This window comes from Coturnix japonica, unplaced genomic scaffold (genome assembly GCF_054131305.1).
Source record: "Coturnix japonica strain WE unplaced genomic scaffold, WE-NBRP24 Scf049, whole genome shotgun sequence".
Lineage (NCBI taxonomy): Eukaryota > Metazoa > Chordata > Aves > Galliformes > Phasianidae > Coturnix > Coturnix japonica.
In genome coordinates this window covers 1,505,930-1,528,680 of record NW_028188952.1, presented here as the reverse complement: position 1 = coordinate 1,528,680, position 22,751 = coordinate 1,505,930, and the positions used below count along the sequence as shown (strand labels likewise).

The following is a 22,751-nucleotide window of genomic DNA, read 5'->3' as shown; positions in this document are numbered from 1 at the left end:
ACGCGTCCCCCCCCCCGCAAACCCCGCACTCCCCCTTCCTACACACACTCCCCACCCCGTGGCCACGCACAGCGCCCCCCCCCCCCCCCGCAGCCCTATATCCATATTATGGGGCTGCCCCACATCGGGGTCCCCCCGCAGCATCCCCCCGCATCCCCCCCCCCCATCCGCCCCCCCCGCTCTGCGCAGCGCTGCTGCAGCCCCACGTGCCCCCGCACCCTCCCGCACATGGCTCTGCAGCGCGGCGGGGCGCGCGGGGCGGCTAAAAATGGAGCAGCGCTCACATGCGGCCGCCACGTGATGCGGAGCTGCGCGGGGAGGGGTGCGGGGGGGGGGGGGAGGAGGAGAGGAACGGGGAGCGCCGCTCACATGAACGGCCATAGAGAGCGGCTGCGGCACCGTCAGCGGGGTGCGGGGTCGGGAAGGGGCTGCGAGGGGGCACGGAGACCCTGTGCTGCACCCCCAGCCCCGCATCGCCGCGTCCCGCACCGCAGCTGCCTTCATCCCGCACACGGAGCCCGCCCAGCTGCGTCCCTGCACCACTACGGTGTCATCGCCCCTAAACCCCGCACCCCGCATCTCTAATACACCCCGCACCTCTAATACACCCCGCACCCCTAAACGCTTCAACCCTGCGCCCCGTGGATGTGAACGCCCCGCACCCCGGGGATCTGAGCGCCCCTGAACCCCGCAGCCCTAATCCTGCCCCCGCGGATCGCAGCCCTCCTGCCCCCGCAGCTCGGAGCGGTGCGGGGACAGCCCTGGTCTCAATGGGCACCGCCCGCGTCCCCGTGTCCTCCTCCCTCCGCGGGGAGGGGACGGTGCGTCCTGGCAGCGCGCAGCCCCGGCCCGGCCAAGAACCGCGGGGCCAAACTGGGGCCACGTTGGGGCCGAGCGGGGGCTGAACTGGGGCCGAGCTGGGGCCGAGCTGGGGCCGAGCTCTCCGCTCACAACGCAGGGACCCCCCCCACGCCCAGCGAGCGGCCGTGCCCCGCACCCCAAGTGCTCCCGTGGGGCACCATCAGCAGGGACCCATGGGGACAAATGCGCCCATGGGGACAAAAGTAGGTTTGGGGTCCCCCCCCTCGAGTGAGTCCCTCCATCTGCCCCCCCCCCCCATCTCCCCCTGCAGGTGGGGAAACTGAGGCACGCAGTGACCGCGGTGGCGCACGGTCAGGCACGGTGACCTCGGCCCCGTGGGGACACCCCGCAGCTCCGCAGTGGGTGCGTGGGGCTGCAGCTGCCCCCCATCACCCGCCCTGTGGGGTGGGGGGGCAGCAGCACGGACCCCCCCCCCCCTTTTCCCGGAAGAGTTGCGCCGAGATAAACAGCGGCTCAAAATATCCCGGTGCGCAGCGCTGCGCTCCCGCACGTGGCTCCGCCGCGCGGCACCGAGCGGCACCGCGGCCACCTGGGAACGGCCACACGCGGCCCCGTTGGACACGGGAACGGGACGGGAACGGGACGGGAACGGCCCCACGGGGACACGGCGTCGCGCGGGGACGGGCGGAGGTGGGGGCGGGGGGGGGACACGTGCGTCCCTATAGCGCTCACCTGGCACCTGAGCGCGGGGACACGTGAGTTCCCCGGCTCGAGGCTGCCGTGGGGCCGCGCCGTGGGGGGGGGACACGACGTGGGGACCGTGGGGTGGGTGAAGCTTTGGGGGCATCGTGACCCGGTGCCGGGTCGTCCCCAGCGCGGGGGGGCACCGCAGGGCTCCGCTTGTTCCCCCCCACGGGGCACCGGGCGGCACCGGGCGGCACCGGGCGGCACCGGGGGGGCGGACAGCGGGACTCGGAGCGCCCGGTGCCGCCCCACAAGGGTCGCGGTGGCCGGTGCCGTCGGTTCGGGTCACGTCGCCGCTGTGTCCCCGCCGCAGACACAGCCCCGCCGCCCCCCCCCCCCCCGCACAGTGCGGGTCCCGGTGCCGCATCGCGGCGCTCCCCGGTTCCGGCCTGTTGCGGTGCGGGGCCGCCGGCGGAAAGTGTGTCACTGGGGCACGAGGCTCTCCCCGGGAATCACATGGGGGAGGCGGCGGCGCCGCGTGCGGCCCAGTGCGCAGCCGCGGCCGGTGGCGGGCGGGGGGGGGGGGGCGGCGGGCGCACAGCGGCGCTACCGGGCGGCACTGCGCGGCTCGGTCCGGTCCGGTGCGGCGCTGCGCAGCTCGGTTCGGAGATGGCCGCCCCAGATACCGGCAGCACAGGTCAGTGCGGCCCGAGAGCTGCCAGCGCTGCGGGGATGGCGGGGGAGCGGAGCTGCGGGGACGCGGAGCGGTACCGGGACCCGCACCGGGAACGCGATGGAGGCGTTCTGCCGTCCCGGGAGCGCGCGGTGCCGCGGAGCAGGAGGAGAACCGGGAGCCGTGCGGAACCGGGGGAGCCCGATACCGGTACCGGGCACCGGAGCGCGATGACAGCGGCAACGGGCGGCGTAGGGCAACGGGTCGGGCGGGCTGGGCACCAGAACCGGCTGCTACCGAGCACCGGGAAGGGCTGACAGCCGCACCGAGCGCTGCCGGGCACCGATACCGGGAACCGGGATGAGCTGACAGCGGCACCGGGCGGAACCGGGCGGCGGAACCGGGCACGGGGCTGCGCTGACAGCGGCGCAGTGCGGAGCGGATGGTGCTGACAGCGCTGCGGGATCGCGGCCATCCCGGGCGGACCCGCAACGGGGAACGGACACGGCGGCACCGGCAGCTCCGTGTGCGGCCCGGGGGGGTCCCGGGGGGTCCCGCAGCGGCACCGGGCGCGGTGGGGGCGGTAGAGCTGCCCCCCCCCCCCCCGGCACGTGTCCCCCTCCCCGGCGCTGCCACGTGCGGAGTTTGTTTTCCCCGCAGCCCCGCCCCCCCCCCGCACATTGGTCGCGGCCCCTCGTGACGTCACCGCCGCCCCCCCCTCAACGTGACGTCACACGCGGAAGCGGCTTCGCCTTCAACGTGGGGGGGGCGATGGGGGCGGGGCGACGCGTGAGGGGCGGGGCCAGGGGCGGCCACGTGCGGGGGGAGCACGTGGGGCGGCGGCGTGAGCCGGGTTATGGGGGGGGGGGGGTTGTGACTCGGCCGGGTCCCCCCGAGTCCCGCGGGGCCGGATCCCCCCGGGCGGGTCCGATTCGGGGCCGGGATCCCCGGTGCGACCCGGGGGGGGCGGCGCAGCTTCGGGATCCGCGGGGGAGCGGGAGCGGATCCGCCGCCCCCCGCCCGGTGCTGCCGCTGCCCCCCCCCCCACGGGCCGTGGTTCCCATCCCGGGATTCCCACCGTGTGTTTCCCGTCCCGGGATTCCCGTCCCTCCGTTCCCTCCCACTCCCGTTTCCGGGCCGCGTGTCCCCACGGCACGTGGGTCGCACCCCCTCGTGCCACCCGCCCCGCTGCCCCCGCTCCGTGACACACGTGCGGTTCTGGGTCCGGCCCTTCCGGGGCGCTCCCCGCTCCCCCCGCCCGCTCTGACCCGTCCGTTCCTCCCGCAGGCGGCGTCATCAGCTACGTGGGCTCCGTGGGGTCCCCCCCCCGCGCCAGCCCCGTCCCGCTCTGCACCGAAGGCTCCGCCGTTCCCCAGCCCGTCCCGCTCTACTTCCCCCCGTCGCCCACCGGCTCCCTGCAGGACACCCGGCCCTACGGGGGCGGCCCGCTGCCCCCCCGCGATGACGGCTCGCCTTCCTCCTCCTCCTCCTCATCTTCCTCCTCCTCGTCCTCACCCTACGGCCCCTCGGTCTCATTCCCCGGCTCAGTGGCTGTGGCAGCGGATGAGCGACGCCGCGGTTCGCCCAACAAGAGCGGCACCAATGTCACCAGTGAGTGGGATGGGGGGGGCGATGAGGTGGACACCCCCCCCCGGCCCCGAGCTGCGCTCACCCCCCCCCCCGCTGCCCCCCCAGAGCTGAACGGCATGGTGCTGCTCTGCAAGGTCTGCGGTGATGTCGCCTCCGGCTTCCACTACGGCGTGCACGCCTGCGAGGGCTGCAAGGTACGGGCTGGGGGCATTGGGGGGGGGGAGATGAAGGGACCCCCAGTGACCCCCCCCCCCCGGTGCCCCGCAGGGATTCTTCCGCCGCAGCATCCAGCAGAACATCCAGTACAAGAAGTGCCTGAAGAATGAGAACTGCTCCATCGTCCGCATCAACCGCAACCGCTGCCAGCAGTGCCGCTTCAAGAAGTGCCTGCTGGTCGGCATGTCCCGTGACGGTGAGCCGGGACCCCCCCGCGGGGCTGGGACACCCCCTGGGGTGGAGCCCCCCGTGTCTGGGAGCCCAGTCAGAGTTGGGATCCCCCTGTGACCCCTCCTCCATAGGGCTGGGATTCCCCACAGAGATGGGACCCCCCCTGGGCTGGGACCCCTACAGGATGAGACCACCCCCCCCACCCCAGAGTTGGGACACCCCCACAGGGCCGGTCCCCCTTCCCAGGGCCAGGATTCCTACCCTGACTCTGCCTCTCCCCCCCCACCCCATCCCATAGCTCTGGGAGACTCCTGTAAAGCTGGACCCCCACCCGGGCTGGGGAACCCCATAGGGCTGGGACCCCCCCCACCCCAGGTCTATGCACTCCTCTGGGACCGGTGCCCCGGGTGCAGCACCCACCCCATTCTGTACCCTCTTCCTGCACGGTGTCCCTGTGGGGCTGGAGGGGGGGACACGGCCGTGACACCAGCGGTCCCCATTGTGCTGGGGGGGTCTCCCCGTCCCCCCTAACCCTGCTGTCCCCACAGCCGTGCGCTTCGGGCGCATCCCCAAGCGGGAGAAGCAGCGGATGCTGGCGGAGATGCAGAGCGCCATGAGCGTGGGCAGCGCCGTGCCGGGGGGGGCACCTCTGGGCGAGGGACTGGTTCCTGTGGGGGGCCGCCCGCTGCCCCCCGGCCCCCCTCCGCTCGCCCCCCCCGCCTGCTTCTCCCAGTTCCCGCAGCAGTTGACCCCCCCCCGCTCGCCCAGCCCCGGGGGGGCCACCGAGGACGTCATCGCTCAGGTGGCCAAAGCGCACCGGGAGATCTTCGTCTACGCTCACGACAAGCTGGGACCCCCCCCGAGCTGCGACGGCGCCCATCCGCGCTGGGACGCGGCCCCCCCCGCCTGGACCCCCGCCCCCCTCGAGCCCCGGCTCTGCCCCCCCACCGCCGCCGCATCATACCCCGACCCCACGGCGCGGGGCTGCGCGTGGCCCCGTTGCCCGAAGGACGTGCTGCCGGTGAGCCCCACGGGGGCTCCGGTCCCGCTCCCCCCGCTCATCCCGGCCGCTAATCGCGCTGATGGCCGCGCTGAGCCGCCGCTCCCGCAGGCCTGTCCCATGAACAGCCACCCGGCGGGGCGCAGCGGGCGCTCGGTGCAGGAGATTTGGGAGGATTTCTCGCTCAGTTTCACACCCGCCGTCCGCGAGGTGGTCGAGTTCGCCAAGCACATTCCCGGCTTCCAGGCGCTGTCCCAGCACGACCAGGTCACCCTGCTCAAAGCCGGCACTTTCGAGGTACGTGCCGGGCTCCGGTTGCAGGGCGCGGCGTCCCCCGGCATCACACGGTGCCGCCATCCCGGCACGGCGCCCCGTCACCTTGCGGTGCCCCGGAGCGGTGCAAGGCGTCCCACAATCCGGTCCCGCACCGCACAGTGCCCCCAGCGCTCAGTGCTGCAGCGCTGCAGGGTGATGCAGCAGCTCAATGCACCATGCAGCAATGCAGCAATGCAGCAATGCAAAGCGCCTCGTATCCGAGCACGGTGCCACGTGGCGCTGCAAAGAGCTGCACGACACAGCACCGAGCCCTGCAGCACCGCGCGATGCTGCGTGGCATTGCACGAGGTGCAGCGACACTGCGCTGCCCCCATCCCAGCACTGCCCCATACCCAGCACTGCCCCATAGCACTGCCCCAATCCAAGTACTGCCCCACAGCACTGCCCCAATCCAACTACTGCCCCATAGCCCTGCCCCATAGCCCTGCCCTATAGCCCTGCCCCACATCACTGCCCCACAGCCCTGCCCCGGCCCCGCTGACGCCCCGTTGCTGCAGGTGCTGATGGTTCGCTTCGCCTCGCTGTTCAACGTGAAGGAGCAGACGGTGACGTTCATGAGCCGCACTAAATACAGCCTGGAGGAGCTGTGGGGAATGGGCATGGGCGACCTGCTCAGCTCCATGTTCGAGTTCAGCGAGAAGCTCAGCGCGCTGCAGCTCAGCGATGAGGAGCTGGGGCTGTTCACCGCCGTCGTGCTGGTGTCGGCAGGTGGGTGCCGGGATGGAGCCGGGCAGTGCGAGCTGTTGCTGCTGTGATGTGTGTGTGTGTATATGGGGGGGGGTCCTGGGGTCGTTCCCCTCCATCTCGGTGACTCCCCGCCCCGCAGACCGCTCGGGGATGGAGGACGCTGCATCGGTGGAGCAGCTGCAGGAGACGCTGATCCGCGCTTTGCGGGCGTTGGTGCAAAAGACGCGTCCGGCCGAGAGCTCCCGATTCACCAAATTGCTGCTCAAACTGCCCGACCTGCGGACCCTCAACAACCTGCACTCCGAGAAGCTGCTCTCCTTCCGCATCGACGCGCAGTAGGGACCCCCCCCAAAGCTCCTTGCACAGCCCCACATCCCCAACCCACATCCCCCCCCCCCCTCCACCCCCCGGTGCGAAGCAGAGCGGCTGCCTGGGTTTGGTTGGTACTTTGGGTGGGTTTTGGGGGGTTATTTTTGTTTCTTTCTTTTTGTTTTTTTTTTTTTGGTTGTTTTCTTTTTTCATCATATATTTATTACATAAATATATAGTAAAATAGACCAGCAACAATTACCATAAAAATATCTTTCTTTAAAATCCTGACCATAACACAAAAGGGTTGAAAATCGCACGTCACAGACTGTGATTGTCACGGAGCTCAGCAGCGCCCGCCCGGACCCCCCCCCCCCAGACCCCCCCCACGCCGTACATTCAGCCGCTCCCCACCGCGACCCCCCCCCACCGCGGGGAGGGGGGGCTCAATGCATAGAACTGGGGGGGCCCCGCCGCGCTCCCCATCCCACCCCCCCACCCGCAGGGGCAGCCCCGGAGCCATGAGGTATGTGCTGGGGGGGGGGGGGCGGGGAGGGGGGGACGTGGGGGCGAGGGGAGGGGGGCTGCCCCCCCCCCCCACCAACCCAATTGGGCACAGCACATCGGACGTGCGACGGCGACACGAGACACAGACAGACGGAGCGGCCTGGGGGCGGCGGGGGGCGCGGGGACCCCCCCGAGGGGGAGAGCGGGGCTGGGCCGTGCACCCCCCCACCCCCCCCTAAGAGCTGCGGCCCCCCCTTCCCAGGGGCTGTGCTGCCCAAATTGGGGAGGGGGGCTGGGGGGGGGGGGGGCACGTTGGCTGCTTTAAGACACATCCAGCACAGCCTCAGCGCGGCCACGCGTGGGCACTGCGGGGCGCTGCTGCGGGGTGGAAGCGTTGCACGGGTGCTGCAACGTTGCGGCCATGGGGGGGGGGGGGGGGGGTTGTTGCAGCTGAACTGCAGCCCCGCCGTGCAGCTGTCGCTGCAATTTGCGCTGCACAACGGCTGCATTGCACACACGTTGCAGCAGCGCGGCGCTGCGGTGGCACGGCCCCCCTTTAACCCCCCCCCCCATCAGCGCCGTGCCCCCACCCGAAGGCACACGGTGGGACCTGGGGGGGGCACACGCGGGGCTGCGGGCGCTGCCAAGGGGGGGACGCATCCCTGACCCCCACCCCCCGGTGCAGGCATTGGCATTTCCCACTTTTCCTATTGCACAACCCAGTGCCCGGGGGGGGGGGGCACCCATAAGGACCCCCACGCTGGGGCTGCGGCTGGGGGGGGGTAGGCGGGGCTTAAGACATTTTGCACCGAGAGCACCAGATTCCCCCCCCCTTCCCCCCACAACGCAGCCCCTCCGTGACCCCCCCGGGGCCCAGCTGTGAGGAATGGGGGGGGGGGTCCAGCACGGCCCCTGCTGCCCGCTCCTCACGGCCCCCCCGTGGTGTTGGGGCCGGGGAAGGGGGGGGGGAAGGAGCCGTGATGGGGCGGGATGGAGGAGGGGATGGGGGGGGGGGGGCACACATCCCCACCCCCCCCGGGCCCTGGCGGTTCGAAGCGTCTCACGTTGGGATTTGCTGCCGTTATTATTATTCGTTGTTTTGTGTTTTTTTTCCTTTTTTTTTTTTCCTTTTTTTTGTTTTTTTCCTTTTTTTTTTTTTTTTTTTTCCTTTTTTCCAACGACCCGTAAAAAGTTTGGTTTGCTTTAATTACAAAAATTATATATTTTATAGATATTTCTCTCTCTATCTATCTATATATATATATTAGCTTAGCCGGGGCCGCCCGCCTGCCTGCCCCGCGCCCCCCCCCTTTCCATCCCCCCACCCCCCCCTTCACCCCCAAACCCACCTTCGTCCCCCCCCCGCCTGAGGTAACAAAAAATTCACAAACCCAAAAGGTGGGGGGTTATGGGGGGTTATGGGGGGTTATGGGGGGGGTTATGGGGGTTATGGGGGTGCTGACAGCATCCAGACAGCCCCCGCCGCGCCCCCCGCCCGCTCAGTGCCCCCCGAAGTGCTGATGGTGTTAAAGGTGGGGGGGGGCCCGTAGTGCATTGGGGGGGGGGGCTGCGCTGTGTTGGCCACTCCGGGGGAGGGGGGGGGGCCGCCGCAGTTTTATGTTTCTTTTTTGTGGGTTTTTTTTATGACAGATGAACGGGAGGACGACGACGTTGAAGGGGGGGGTGGGAAAAGGGGAGGGGGGGAAAGACAACGGAACAAACCAAACCAAACCAACGAACACAAAGGGGTGATGGGGGGGGCGCCCCCCCCCTCCTCCGCCCGCGCTTGGCACTGAACCCGCTGCTCTCAGCCCAAACCCGAAAGACAGAGAGAAAAATAAACCCCAAAGCCCCGAATGTGACCCCAAAAAAGGGAGGTCTGGGGGATGGGGGGGGGGCAGCCCCACAGATGGGATGGGGACCCCCCCACAAACAACGCAGCCCCCCATCCCCTGCCCCTCCCCCCTCCCCGCCCTGTGGCCCCCAAAGTGCGCATGGCCGGGGCGGTGCAACCCCCCCCTCCCCAGCCCCCCCCCCATCCTCCTCCTCCTCCTCCTCTTCCTCCTCTCTCGCAAAGTGCAGTTTTACATTTTAGCCTCTCAGGGAGGGAAATAAATGCTTCAAAAATAAGAATCTCAGAAGAGAAGGACGCAGCGGGACGGGGGGGGCCGCCCTGTGCAAACAAACAATATCCGCCAACGTCCGGGGAGGGGGGGACGGGGGGTGGGGGGCGAGAGCGGCGCTGATCCTCCCCCCTCCCTCCCCCTCCCCCTTTATCATCCCCCCCCCCAGCCCTCTTTATGCCGTGACCCCCCCACCCCGTGCAGCACCGCCGCCCTCGGGGGGCAGAGAAAGAAATATCGGGGTGTGTGTGTGGGGGGCTGCACACAGCGTGGGGGCGAAGGGGGGGGGGGAAGTGGGGAGGGGTTGGGGATGAGGGGGGGGTGCGCGGCGGCGGCGGTGATGGTGGTAAAGGGGGGGGGGGGCCCTACACCTCCTGGTCCTCGAAGACCTCGAGGAAGAGGGGGGGGAAGAGCTCGGTGGGGCACTCCACCTTCATGTGCAGGAAGCGGCTGGCGTGGCACGCGCCGATCATGCGCAGGTCCGTCACCTTCATCAGCAGCTTGGGCCAGAAGTGGGGAATGTTGTGTTTGCGGTAGTTGATGTAGTGCTCGAACGCCAGCAGGTACGTCTCCTGGCACTTCTCTATCTTATCCACGCAGATCAGCCCCGTCCGGTCTGCAGGGGAGCAAAAAGGGGGGTCCTAAGGGGGTCTGGTTCAGGATGGGCAGCCCCAGAGGATGTCAGGGCTGGGGGTGTGTATGGGGTGTGTATGGGGTGGGCACAAACACCTACAAATGCTGAGGGCTGGGTGCTGGGGTGCCCACACTGTGCTGGGGCTATAGGCATCAACGTGCCCACCCCATGTGCCCCCATATACTGGGACTTTGGGTGCCCACCTCGTGCCCTCAATGCCGGGGCTCTGGGAATCAAGGTGCCCACCCCATGTCCCTCCAAACATTGGGGTTTCAACTATTGGGGTGCCCACCCCTGTGCCCCCGATGGCTGGAGCTCTGGGGATCAGGGCACCCACCTCATTCACACCCAGCCATCGGGGTCTCACCCCACACATCCCCCAATGCTGGGGGGCTCCTGCCCCCTTCCCCCCCCAGCCCCCAATGTGCGCTGACCTGAGGACATGAGCAGCACAGCCTGCAGCAGGGCCACCTCGGTGTCATCCAGGTTGAAGGCAGACAGCGACTTGCCGAGGTCAAAGATGGCATCAGAGACGACCCCCAACCCCCCGTTCTTCAGCTGCTCGCGTTTGACGGCCATTTCCCCGCTCAGCGTCAGCGTTTCGCTCTCGGGGTCGTAGCGCACGGCCGCACGCAGCGACATGATCTCCATGCAGCAGCCCTTCAGCAGGATGATCTGATCCTCGCACGGCAGCTGTGGGGCACAACGTCAGTGGGGCTGTAGGACCCCCCCCACATCATCCCCACATCCCACAGTGCCATGAGTGGGGCTGCAGGACCCCCCCATATCCACATCGCATCTCTCCCCGCAGTGCTATGAGTGGCTGCCCCCCACACCCCACATCCCATACCCAACAGCACCATGAGTGGGGCTGCAGGACCCCCCCATATCCACATCTCATCCCTCCCTGCAGTGTTATCAGTGTGGCTGCCCCCCCCAGAACCCCACATCCTACACCCCATACCAAGTCAGCAGGGCTGCAGGACCCTCTGACCCTCTACCCGCTACCCCCCTATAGTGTTGTCACTGGGGACCCCCCCTTTGCCCCCCGTTACCTCTGAGAACATGGGCAGTTTTTTGGCAAAGTCGACCACGCGGGTGATGGCCGGCGTGATGATTTTTGTAAACTCGCTGAACGCCTCCAGGTCCACTTTGTCCCCGTCAGGCATTGAGGCCATGGGAGACTGGCCGATGTCTTCGGGCTGGGGGGGGGACACGAGGGGTGAATGGGAGGGGCTGAATGGCCGGCACCACCTCCCACCCCCCACCCCCTCATTGGGGACAAAGGGGAAACTGAGGCAGGGCAGCACAGAGCAGCAGCCAGGAGGGGGAGCAGTGGGACAGGGAAGGGCCACCCCGCAGCACAGCTGTCCCCTTCGGTCACCGCTCACCCCGAAGCCTCCCCGGGGGTGACAGGCTCAAGGACACACGGTGACAGTGACACCCCCAGGCCCACGCTCACAGTGCCAGGTGGGGACAGAGTGCGGCCACCACGTCTGCACTGAGTGTCCAGGAACCCGGAGCTGGATGGGGACGGGGTATGGCAGCAGGGTGCACAACCAGCACAGCAGGGTGCACAAGGAGCACAGCAGCACTTGGCAACTCAGCACCAACAAACGCAGAGCCCTGCGTTGCCCTCACCAGGAATTTCCTCTTCTGCTTCCAGTGGCTGCCCTGCGCGTTGGTGCTGCGATGCGCCTCGGTCACCACGTGGATCAGCTCCCACTCCTCCGCGCTGGGGCTGGGCCGGTGCTGCAGCGATTTGATCATCTCCTCTTTGCGCCGCCTCTCCCTGTTCTCCTCGATCAGTTTCCTCTTGGCTACACGCTTCGAGTCGTCCAGCACCACTGCAGGGTGACAATCAGCACAACCCCACAGCCCAGCACTGCCCCACAGCACAGCACTGCCCCACACAGCCCAGCACTGCCCCACACAACCCAGCACTGCCCCACACAGCCCAGCACTGCCCCACACAGCCCAGCACTGCCCCACAGCACAGCACTGCCCCACACAGCCCAGCACTGCCCCACAGCCCAGCACTGCCCCACAGCACAGCACTGCCCCACAGCACAGCACTGCCCCACAGCCCAGCACTGCCCCACAGCACAGCACCGCCCCACACAGCACAGCACTGCCCCACAGCTGCACCGGGCACCCCGACCTGCCCCACACTGTGCACATTGGATCCCCCTCAATTGCTCCTACAGCTCCAAAACCATCCCCCCAAACACCCCATGGTGCTGCCCAACCTCATCTTCCCTATGGCCACATCAGACACCCCCATGTGCCCCATGGCATGCACATATCCCATGAGCCCCAATTGCATCTGCACAAGGGTCCCCTACTCCCCCTATGGGTCTACACACTGGGCTTAGCCCCACAGCGGGCACCCTAAGCTGCCCAGCCTGGCCCTGCAGAGGCACCAGGTGCCCTGCTCACCCCATACTGGGCTCCCTCCGTGCCCTATAGCTGAGGTTGTGACCCCAAACCCCCCATTGCACTCACAGTCCATGGCCATGCCCACGGAGATGCACTTCTTGAAGCGGCACAGCTGGCACTGGTTGCGGGTGATCTTGTCGATGACGCAGCACCCATCGTACTTGCAGGAGTAGGTGGGGTGCAGGTTCTTCTGGATGGTCCGACGGAAAAAGCCCTGGGGTGGGGGTTGGGGGGGGTCACAGTGAGACCCCTCGGCCACGGTGTCGTCCCCTTCCCCCCCCTTTGCAGCCCCCAGCCCCTCACCTTGCAGCCCTCGCAGGTGATGCAGCGGTAGTGGTAGCCGGTGGCTTTGTCCCCGCACACCACGCACTGTTCATCTTTGTCCAGGTAACTAGGGATGTACCCTGGGGGGGGACACGTCACAGCCCCCCTCGGTGCCTCAGTTTCCCCTCTGCCCTGAGCCCGAATGCTGCCCCCACCCCACTGCAGGACCCCATCATGGACACAGGGTTCAGGGGCCCCAGGAAGGAAGTGGGGTGTGGGGGACCCAGTGGGTATGCACCGGCAGTTTAAGGGTTAACAGCTGGGGGGCTCCATGACCCCCGCAGCAATAAAGCACCCATTCTCCAGGGCCGGCTGTGGTGGGGGGGGGGCATCCCCTGGGCACACAATGGCCCCACTGTCTGCTATTGTCCGGGGTCCCCAGGCTGTGGGGCCGCCCCTCAGCACCGACCTCACGGGGAAACTGAGGCACGGAGCACCTGCACAGGGACCCCCAGTGCCCCCCATTAGTTCCAAGGACCCCCCCCACCCTGCAGGGGGAGGGGCACACACACACAGGGAGGGGGAGGGCTGGCACCCCCCTACCCCTCCCCCCCGGATCCTGCCGGCGCCAGCCGCTCCCCGCTGGGGAATGGGGCAGGGCTGGGCCCGGGGTCAGTGCCCGCCCGGGGCCCCCTTATCTCCCCCTGCACTGCACTGCTGGGCCCTATAGTGCCACTGGGGGGGCAGCACCCAGGGGGGCACTGGGGACCCCTGAGGATGCAATGCAGATATGGGGCAATGGGGACTCTTGGGGGCCCATAATGGACATGGGGTATGTGGGGACCCCGTGCACCAAGCAGGGATGCAGGAGGGACCCCGGGGACACAAAAGAAATGTGGGGTGCGGGAGGTTCCTGGGGACCCAGCAGGGATGTGGGGGGAACCCTTGGGGTGTGGGGGACAATGGGGTGTCAGTGGGGGCATTGGGCAAAGGGGACACCGCGGTCCTGAGGGTGCACAGGGACCTTGGGGTGCTGGGAGGGACACAAGGTGCCTGTAGGACCCAGGGGACCCTACAGGGATGTGTGGCACCTGGGTGGGGCTCTGGGGGTGCTGAGCAGCCCCAGCAACGATGTGGGCGCACAGGGACACCAGGTGCTGAGGGGCGCAGTGGGGTGACATGGGGGTCCCGGCGGTGATGTGGGGTTACCAGAGGGGCCGGGGGGGTCCCGTACCTGACATGCTGCTCTTCACCAAACATTGGCTGCTCTTTCTTTTGCGCTTGCCATCCAGCCACCTGGGGGGGGGAATGGTGTGACCCCAAACCCTCCTTGCACCCCACTCATCCCTCCCAGCCGTGGGGGTCCCAGGGGGCTGATGCCATGAATGGAGACCGCACCGTGTTTGCTGTGGGTGATTGGGGACTCCAGGGAACCCCAATGTGGGACACGGCTTTGCCTTAAGGGGGGGCTGTGGGTGGGTGGGTGGGGGAAGTGAGTGGGGGAAGGGCAGGGAAGGGTGGGGGAGGGGCTCTCATTTACAGTCAAAGACAAAATGTCCTTTTGGCTCACAGGGAAGTGACATCAGCGGGCGCAGCCAATAGGCAGCGGTGGGGGTCTGCGCCTCAACACCCCCCCCCTGCACACGCGCATGGGCAGAGAGAGGACCCAGCAACACGGGGATGGATGGCACCCAGTGCGGTGTGGGGGCAGCACCCAGGGGTGCCACAGTGGCTCCTAATGGGGCAGCAGGGCTGGGTGCTGTGGGGGGGGACAAGTGGCAGCCCAAGGTGACCCCAGGCCTGGCCCCCCCCAGGGCACGTGAGCTGCCACCGCGCTCCCAAAATAGCCCCGGGTGCTGGCAGGGCCGGTGGGGGGCCCAGGCTGGGGGGGCCCGGGTGGGGGAGGGCTGAGGATGGGTGTGTGTGGGGCACAGGGACATGTGGGGGGCACAGGGATGTGGGGATACTGGGGGTGTGGGCGATATATGGGGATGCAGGGGGTGGGGGGCACAGGACGTGGGGGGCTGCAGGGACACTGTGTGCACAGAGACACAAAGGGAAAAGTGGGGCAGCGGGGCACAGAGAGCATGGGGGCACACGGGGACACACGGGGACACGGGCATGGGGGTGTGCGGGGACACAGAATATGGACACATGGGGAGCAGCGCTGCAGGATGCAGGGACACAATGGGGGGGACACAATGGGGGGACACAGCCCAGCAGGGTCTCACCGGGTGTCCTCTGGCTCCGACAGCGGGTCCAGGGTGCTGGGCTTCTGTTCCATTCACCGCAATTCCATCAAGGAGCGCCCAGCACCGGCCGAGTGGGCTCCGCCACCGGTGCCACACGCAGGGGGGGCCACGGCGGGGGTGGGGGGGCTACGATGCGCGCCCCATGGCGCCCACCTCAGTGCTGGGCTCCCTGCAGCATCCCGGGGGGGGGCCTGCATAGATAGAGCACGCTGAGCACACACACAACAGTGTGCAGGGTGTGGGGCTGGGGTGTGCAGGAGTGTGCAACAGCACGCACAGTGTGCAGGGTGCACGGCTGTGGGACTGCATGCAGCGTGCAATGCTGAGCAGGGCTGTGCTGAGCATGCAATGGGGTGTGCAAGGCGAGGTGCAGCGTGCAACGGTGTGCAACAACGTGGCAATGGTGTGCAGAGCATGTGGGGCTGGGTGGGAGCAAAAGGGACGTGCAAGAACACGTGGAGCGAGCAGAGGCTTGCAGGGTGCACGCAGCAGTGCAGGGTGTGCAGGGCTGGGTGGGAGCGCAGCGGTGTGCAAGAGCACGCAGGAGCAGGCAGGGCTGTGCAAGAACGTTGGGTGGGGAGGAGCCTGCAGCGTGTGCGAGTGCATACACAAGTGTGCAGCGCCGTGCAAGAGCACACAGGAGGATGCACAACGTGTCCGTGCAAGAGCTCAGCACTGGGTGCAGGTGTGTGTGCACGGGGAGGGCTGGGGGCCACCAGGGCCTCGTTATAGCACCAAGTGGGTGTTGTAGGGGGGACTTACAGGGGTGGGGGGCACCGGGGGCTGCTGGGCTCTGCCTCCTCCACGAGCTCTCCTGCTGCAATGAGATGCACCGTGGGGCTGGGGGGGGGTTCGGGACCCCCACACTCCCCCCATCCACCGGCAATGAACAGCAGCTCACACCTCCCTGCCGCCCCCCAGCACACATCCCAGCACCCCCCCCCTCCGCCCCAACTGCTCCAGCTGCACCGGGGGGGCCCTGGCTCGGCGTGAGCCCCCCCCCCCCCCATCAAATCCCGCCCCGTTTGGGGGGTGTGCGGCGGTGGGGGCCCCCCACCCGCGCCTGGTGGGCGCCGTGCCCGGCCCTGGGGCTGCAGCGCGGTGCGGGGCCGGGCAGAAAGTAGGTCACGTTTGTCTTGGCGGCGGCAGGAATTCCTCCGGCGGATTTCGAGCACGGCGGCGGTGCAGCCGACACGACCCCCCCCCACACGGCCCCCCCAGGCCCCCTCCATCATGGGGAACATGGAACCCGACCGCGCTGCCGACAGAGCAAAGGATGCTGCGCCCGTGGCTGCGCGGTGCCGCCCTTCGCGGCGCTGGGGGTGCCCGGGGTGGGGGCTGCGCGTCGTGTTTGCGGTGACCCCCCCCCACGTCACGGCACATCGCGGGGTTCGGGGCCGCGGTTCCAGGCCGGGCTTTGGGGCCGCCCGCGGGCGGTACCTACGGAGCGGCCGGGGGCTGCAGCAAATGTTTGTTCCATATGGGAACGCCGCGCCGACACTTCCAAGTATAGGCACTGGCCGAGCGCCAGCGCTGCGCGGCCCCGTGGGCACGGCCCTCCCCGCCCCCCTTTCCCCGGGACCCCCCCCCCCGGGAGCGCGCAGGGCCCCGACCCGCCGGGAGCGCGCAGCGCTGCCCCCGACCCAGCGCCCTCCGCCTCCGCTTCCCCTCGGGGCGGCGGGCGGAGCGGTCACGGCAGCGCGCACAGCTCGGTGCCGCCCAGTGCCCCCGTGACCCCCCCGGGACGGTGCTCGGTGGCACCCAGAGCCCGGGTGAGGCCGCCCGCGCTCGAGGAATCGCCGAGAGACACACAGACAGACAGACACAGACAGACAGACACACAGACAGACAGGCAGCAGCAGCAGCAGCAGCAGCCACCCAGACGGAAGGACGGACGGACGGACGGGAGGCGGCTCCCGCGGGACACGTGCACCGAGCGCGTCGGGTCTCAGCCCCACGGCAGCGCCGCGCCCCCACCCCGCGGGGCTCGATGCGGGGCTGGAAGGAGAAGGGGGGGGTTGGGGGGGGGGGGGGGCACGGTGACACAGCCCTGGGCGCAGCGCCCAAAGGTGGGGGGGCCCCGCCCGCGCCCCTCGGCCCAGCCCCGCACCTGGGCCGCGATTCTGCTGAGTCGGGCGGTTGCGCGCAGCAAAACAACTGGGGGCAAAGTCCGCGCGTGGGGCGGCTCAGGGAGCGCAGCCCCCCCCCCCCCCCAGCACCCCCTGCCCACGGCGCAGCGCTGCCCACCGACCCCTCCACACGGACCCTTCACCGTGACCGCAGCGCTGCCACCCGCCCGCATCGCGCCCCGCAGGGCCCGGCCGTGTCCCCATCCCTGGCACAGATGGGCGCGGGGGTCCCGCTGCCCCCTCCCCCTGGCCAGCTGCTATCTGGGTCAGGGAGGTGAGGGCCTAAGCGCTTTAGCCGGGTGCCAATTAGTGTGATTAGCACGGCGGGGGGGGCAGGGCGACGGGCAGACGGCGGTGGGCACCGCGGCCACATCCCGCTGTATCGTGCCGGCACGGTGACACGGCCCAACCCACGGTGACACCGGGCCACGTTACGGCGCCGTGCCGGCCCAACCCAGCGGTAGCGGCGGGCGGGACCGAGCCACGGCAAACCCAGCAGCACCGACACACGCCAACATCCACGTGCACGGCTGCACACGGTGCCACACGCGTGTCCCTGCCCGGTGCCACCCCGTCACCCTGTGGGCGCTCGGTGCCGCGTGCGGGGCTGCAGGAATCCCCGGCATGAGCAGCAGCTGGGCAGCAGCGGGGAGGGGATGCCATGGGGCTGACATCAGGGGCACCAGGGACCCACTGCTGCATCCCCTCCCCTCGGCCTGGGGTCAGGGCCGGGCTGTGGGATGGGATGGTTGAGCCCAGCAGCAGGGGCTGCAAAGCCGAGTGAGGACGGGTGGCCCCGGGGACGGCAGCATCCTCACAGCTCCAGCATGAACGGGATGGAGGTCACAGCCACAAACCCCGCAGTGAACCAGCCCAGCTCTGTGCCCCCGTGCCTCAGTTTCCTCATCCTGACCCCAGGCTGAGCCCTATATTGCTCCACACCATGCAGCAGGTGCCCGGTGCCAGCAGCACCGCGTCTCCACGACGCCCAATGGTAACCACGGGGTGTGATGAATGCCACGGGATGGCTGCAGGCCCCCCCTGCTCTGTGGGTGCCCCCATCCCCAGGGCTGAGCTATTCTCAGCACGGCAGGGGGGGGAGCTTGGCACGGGGCTCGGGACGTTGCTAAATCGGGGAGAGCAGCGGGGGGCTCCACTCTGAGTGTGTTGGGAGGGGACGAACTGAGGGGTCGTGGGTTGGGGACAGCACCAGCACCGTGCCATGAGGTGTGTGGGGTGGGTAATGCCGGGGGGTGGGACACAGCGGGGGGGTGTTGGTATGGGGAGGGGGCGGCCCTGCCGTGTGCCCAGTGCTGAGGGCTGGGGGTGACACTGAACCACACAGTGACACCAAACTGCCCCTGTGACACCCAAACCAAAGGTGGTGACACCAACCCGTGCCCTGTGACAACAAACGATGCCCAGCGATGCCCAAACTGAACCTGGTGACACCAAACCGGACCCGGTGACACCAAACTGTGCCCGGTGATGCTCAAACTTCACACCTCGGTGCCCACACCGTGCCTGGCAATGCACACCGGTGTCCCCCTGTCACCACAGCGCAGACCCCCGTGTCACCGCCGTGCCCCCACCCGCCCAGCCCCACTCTGTGCCTTTGGGGTGTATGTGAGGCTGGGGGGGCCGAGGGGTCCCGAGCTCCGTCCCGTCCATCTGCGCAGCTCCGGGCTTTGCCGGCGGCCGCTTCTCCGCTCCTCTCCTTACCCCGGGACAGTGCGTGGCGGGGAGGGGGCGGCTTCCTGGTGCCGAGCCCCCCCCAGGAAGGGCCGGGGCCGTTCGCCCGCCGCCACGCAGCACCCAGCGCCTGCAGGGTAGGGCTGGGAGGGAGGGTTGCGCCGAGCCCTCCGTGCCGTGCAGCGGGTAAAAGGGGCTGCGGTGCTACGGGAGGGGGGGACCCGCCGGCACCGCGCACCCCACGCACGACGCTGCGGGGAGGGGCTGCGCGCTTTGCCCCCCCCCAGCACGGCACACAGCGCCCCCCGGGACCCCCCCCCCAATGCAGCGCGGCGCACGGGGCGGGGGCTCAGCTCCGGAGCGAACCACCCCCCTCAAGACCCCCGGGCTGGGAGGGGTGACCCCGCGCTGCGTCCCACGAACGGGATCCGCCGGGCACCGCATCGGCTCCGCTCCGCGCCCCGCACCGGGGTCACGCGGGGTGAGCGCGGCCGTGTCCCCCCCACCCCCCGGCGCTCGGTCACGGCGGTGTCACCCCGCGCACACGGCTGAAGGTCGGGGGACGCCGCGCGGGGTGACCTTGGCCCGTGCCTCAGTTTCCCCAGCGCTGCCCGCAGCTCCGCGCTCCTCCCCGAGGCCGGGGGTTGGGTGGGGATTTGGGGGGGGGTCGGTGGGGGTGCACGAAGCGGTTCTGTCTCCCAACCCCCCCCCCGGTGCGGGAGCGGGGCCGGGCCCGGGGAGGGCAGCCCCCGCCACGCCCCTCCCGCAACCCCAACCGCGGTGTTTCGGAGCACCACCTCCCCCCCCCCCCCGAAAAGCAGCGCAGATACACACGGTCACACATGCACAAAAAAAAGAGGGGGGGGATATAGAAAAATAGGTGAAAAAAAAAGGAGAGAAACGGCGCTTCCAGGGGATGAAAAAAATAGATTAAATTAAAAAAAAATAGAAAAGGAAAAAAAAAAGGGGGGGGAAACAAAAATTTCACAGATCGTCACGGCATTCCTGGCGCCGGCTGCCAAACGCGGGGCGGGGACGGCCACGGGGCACGGCACGGCACGGCCCCCCCCCTCCAACACGGCCCCGGCCCGGAGCGCTGCAGGCCCACGGGCACGGCGCAGCCACGCAGCCGCCGCTGGGGGGGGGGAGGAACAGCGCGGGGTGGGGGGGGGGCGGCGTGCGGGGCTCCCCCCTCCCCCCCTTATGGCTCCCCGCGCTGCACAGCGGGTGGGGGGCGCGGGCAGAGCGCTGGGGGTTCGCTCCGTCCGCCCCCCCCTCCCCCCCCTCAATCTCCGCTCGGATTTTTCCTCTCCCCCCCGTAACGCACAAACACGGCGCACGATCCGTCCATCCGCATTGCCCCGCATTTCCCCTCCCGGTGCGCGCTCGGTGCGCGCTCCCCCCCCCCACACTCCCATTCCCGTTCCCCCCCCCCCCCCCCGCTTTCCCCAACCCCCACCGCTGCACGCCCCGAACCCTGCGCTGCGCTGCGCGGGGGTTGCGCGGGGCCCCTCCCGGTCCAACACGGCGGCGGCGGGGCCGTACCTGAGCGCGGAGCCGTGCGGGGCGCGGAGCGGGACCGGGGCGGAGCGCGGAGAAGAGCGGAGCGGAGCGGGGCCGAGCGGGGCGCACGGCAGCGGCGGCGGCGGCGGCCGACGGCTCCTCCAGGCTCCTCCCCCGGCCCCGCCGCGCCGCCCGCCCGCTCCGCCGCGGCCGCAGCCCCCTCCGCCGGCCGCAGCCGCTCCCTGCAGCCCCGCCGCCTCTGCGCGCTCTTTGCGCGTTCTTTGCGCGTTCTTTGCGCCTTCCCTGCGCGCTCTTTGCGCGCTCTTTGCGCGTTCTTTGCGCCTTCCCTGCGCGCTCTTTGCGCGCTCCCCCGGGCCCCGAGGGGTGGGGGGGGGTGGGGTCCCGTGGGGGGCGGGGAGCGGAGATGGGGCGGCGGGTGATGGGATGGGGGTCGATGGGGACGGGGATGGTGCCCGTGGGGCGCAGCGCGTGTCCGCAGTGTCCGTGGGGCGGTCACGGCTGCGCCCGTGGGAAGCGCTGTGGGAAGGGGCTGGGGACGGTGCCCACCCGGGATGGGGACGAAGGAGGATGGAGGCCCAGCGATGGCGCCGTGCCGCCCCCAGACCCCGCCGTGTCCCGCGTGGATCCGGGCTGTCCCGCAGCACAGCGGGGCGCGACGTGGGGCCGGGGATGGCCACGTGCACTACGGGAACTACGGGGGTCAATGGGGACGGAGCCGGGGGGACCCGACCCGCAGCCCGCGACCCTCCCGTCCCACCCCACCTCTTTCCCAGCAGCCCCCACGCTCTGCCCCCACCCCCTCCCGGACTACAATTCCCATCGTGCTCAGGTTTAAAGGGCCGCTGTCATGGCGGGGGGGTCCCACCCCCACAACACAGAGGGTCTCCGGGGGGGGAGGGGGCAGCCAGGGGATGGGAACAGCCACAGGGTTGGGGTCGGGGACGGACAAACCCACGGCAACAGCCCACGGGGGTTGAGGAGGCTCGTGGGGGGTGGCAGCCATAGGATGGTGGCACAGTGGTACCCAAGGGATGGCAGTGCCCGGGGGGGGGGTCCCATTGGCACAGCCACTAATGGATCCCCCCATCCCCCCCCAGCACTGCTCCCCATGGTGCTGCCCTGCTCCGTGTCCCTCTGATCCCACAGCCCCCACCACCCCATGACCCCTCCTGCTCCCCCTGTGTGCCCCCCCAGCCCCCATGTCCCCCTCCCTGCCCCCCCCCCCCCCTTTATAGCTGGGCTGCCAGCGTGGCAGGGAGGGGTGTTGTTGCCCCCAGCCCCGCCGTGCTGTGCCGTACACTTTATCCTCAGCAAACACAGCGCACCCACAGCCCCCCCCCGCCACCACCGTCTGTCTGTGATAACACCAGGGCTGGGCTGAGCCGCTGCCCCCCAGCTGCACCCATGGGGGAGTGGTGGGGAAACTGAGGCAGGGCTGGGGGCCACCCGTGTCCCCGCTGTGGGGTGTGCCAGGCTCTGTCCATCCTTATCCCTGTATTGCCCCCCATGTGGGATGTTGGGGGGGGGGTCCAGAACCAGCCCAACCCTGCAGCCATTGCCCACCCTGCTGTGGGGGTGACGCTGTGCCTGGGGGGTGTCCCTGTGTCACAGTGTAACCAGCATCACGGGGGGGATGGGAGCAGCACAGGGGTCGTGGTGGTGGGGTCACCTCCCCCTCAGTGCCTCCCCCCCCCCCCATCATCCTGCTGGGAACGGCCCCAGCCCCTTCCGGCCCCCCCGGCTGCAGGCAGCTGTGTGCGGCTCCCTGCCAAGCTCCGAGCCGGGCCCAGGCCCCAGCGCTTCCCCAGCATAAAGGGGGGGTTTGGGCTGAGCCGCCCCCCAACCCCACACCCACAGCACTGAATGCCCGTGGGGTCCCTCTGCGAGTTCACTTCTTTATGGGGGGGGTCTCATGGCGCCTCCCGCTCCCACCCGGCCTACAGCTCCATGAGGCCTACGCCGCCGCTTGGCCCCCCACCATTACAGCCCACAGTGTCCGCTTCCCCCTCGGCAGCTGCAGGACCCCCCCCCAGCCCCATACCCGGCACAGGAAATCCGTCCTCATGAATAGGGCCCCCCCGGCCCCGCGGGCCCCTCTCGCCGGCTGGGCCGCAGCTTCACCCGCTAATCCCGGCTGCGGCCATGGGGGATTTGCGGCCGCCCGCGAGCCCCGGCCCCATGAATGATTAACACGGGAATTAAGGGGCCATGGAGACCCCCCAGCACAGCGGGGGGGGGGTGTGATGGGGGGTGAAGGGGGGGGGTCTGACTGCTATGGGGCAGGAGATGCTGTTAGCACAGACATGGGGGGCTTTGCTGGGTGCATATACACACATACACATATATACACACATATACACACATACACACATATATATACACACACTTATACACACACACATATATATATACACATATATATACACATATACACACACACACACATACACACACATGTGCATCCATGCACACCCAGGCCGTGTGCCTGCACCCATTTGCACACACCTGTCTGTGTGTGCACAGCCCTTCCTGCACACCCACCCCTGCACACATTGCATGCTCACACCTTTGCACGCTTTGCTTGCACACCCACCTTGCACACTTGCAGTCCCACTCAGCTCCTGCACCTTGCATTTTCACACCTGCATGCACACACACATGCACACCCGGTGCATTTGCACGCAGCGTTTGTGCACTCC

The 22,751-nt window shown here is 68.9% G+C and overlaps 3 protein-coding genes across 6 annotated transcripts; 1 reads left to right on the top strand and 2 right to left on the bottom strand.

Moving 5' to 3' along the window:
* Window positions 1–1,890: 1,890 nt before the first annotated feature.
* On the top strand, window positions 1,891–6,749 carry NR1D1 (nuclear receptor subfamily 1 group D member 1). Of its 4 annotated transcripts, none has more exons than XM_085532558.1 (8): window positions 1,892–2,389; window positions 3,467–3,790; window positions 3,875–3,963; window positions 4,037–4,181; window positions 4,705–5,177; window positions 5,268–5,453; window positions 5,990–6,200; window positions 6,319–6,749. In XM_085532558.1, exons 1-8 carry the CDS (start codon window positions 2,023–2,025, stop codon window positions 6,516–6,518), a joined length of 1,995 nt encoding a protein of 664 aa, XP_085388684.1. In that variant the 5' UTR covers window positions 1,892–2,022; the 3' UTR covers window positions 6,519–6,749. The 4 variants fall into 4 exon arrangements, with proteins under 4 accessions (XP_085388682.1, XP_085388684.1, XP_085388685.1 ...); XM_085532560.1 differs by having other exon boundaries at window positions 1,895–2,203; XM_085532556.1 differs by having other exon boundaries at window positions 1,891–2,389; window positions 4,705–5,453.
* A 1,891-nt stretch (window positions 6,750–8,640) lies between these two features.
* On the bottom strand, window positions 8,641–14,895 carry THRA (thyroid hormone receptor alpha). The gene is made up of 8 exons (XM_015885897.3): window positions 14,687–14,895; window positions 13,690–13,751; window positions 12,495–12,595; window positions 12,258–12,405; window positions 11,394–11,599; window positions 10,808–10,954; window positions 10,187–10,445; window positions 8,641–9,734 (listed from the first exon to the last, which is right to left on the bottom strand). Exons 1-8 carry the CDS (start codon window positions 14,737–14,739, stop codon window positions 9,484–9,486), a joined length of 1,227 nt encoding a protein of 408 aa, XP_015741383.1. The 5' UTR covers window positions 14,740–14,895; the 3' UTR covers window positions 8,641–9,483.
* On the bottom strand, window positions 14,701–21,111 carry LOC146752256 (uncharacterized). Its single transcript, XM_085532221.1, has 4 exons — window positions 21,004–21,111; window positions 20,074–20,894; window positions 15,470–15,524; window positions 14,701–14,898 (listed from the first exon to the last, which is right to left on the bottom strand). Exons 1-4 carry the CDS (start codon window positions 21,109–21,111, stop codon window positions 14,740–14,742), a joined length of 1,143 nt encoding a protein of 380 aa, XP_085388347.1. The 3' UTR covers window positions 14,701–14,739.
* Window positions 21,112–22,751: the final 1,640 nt, after the last annotated feature.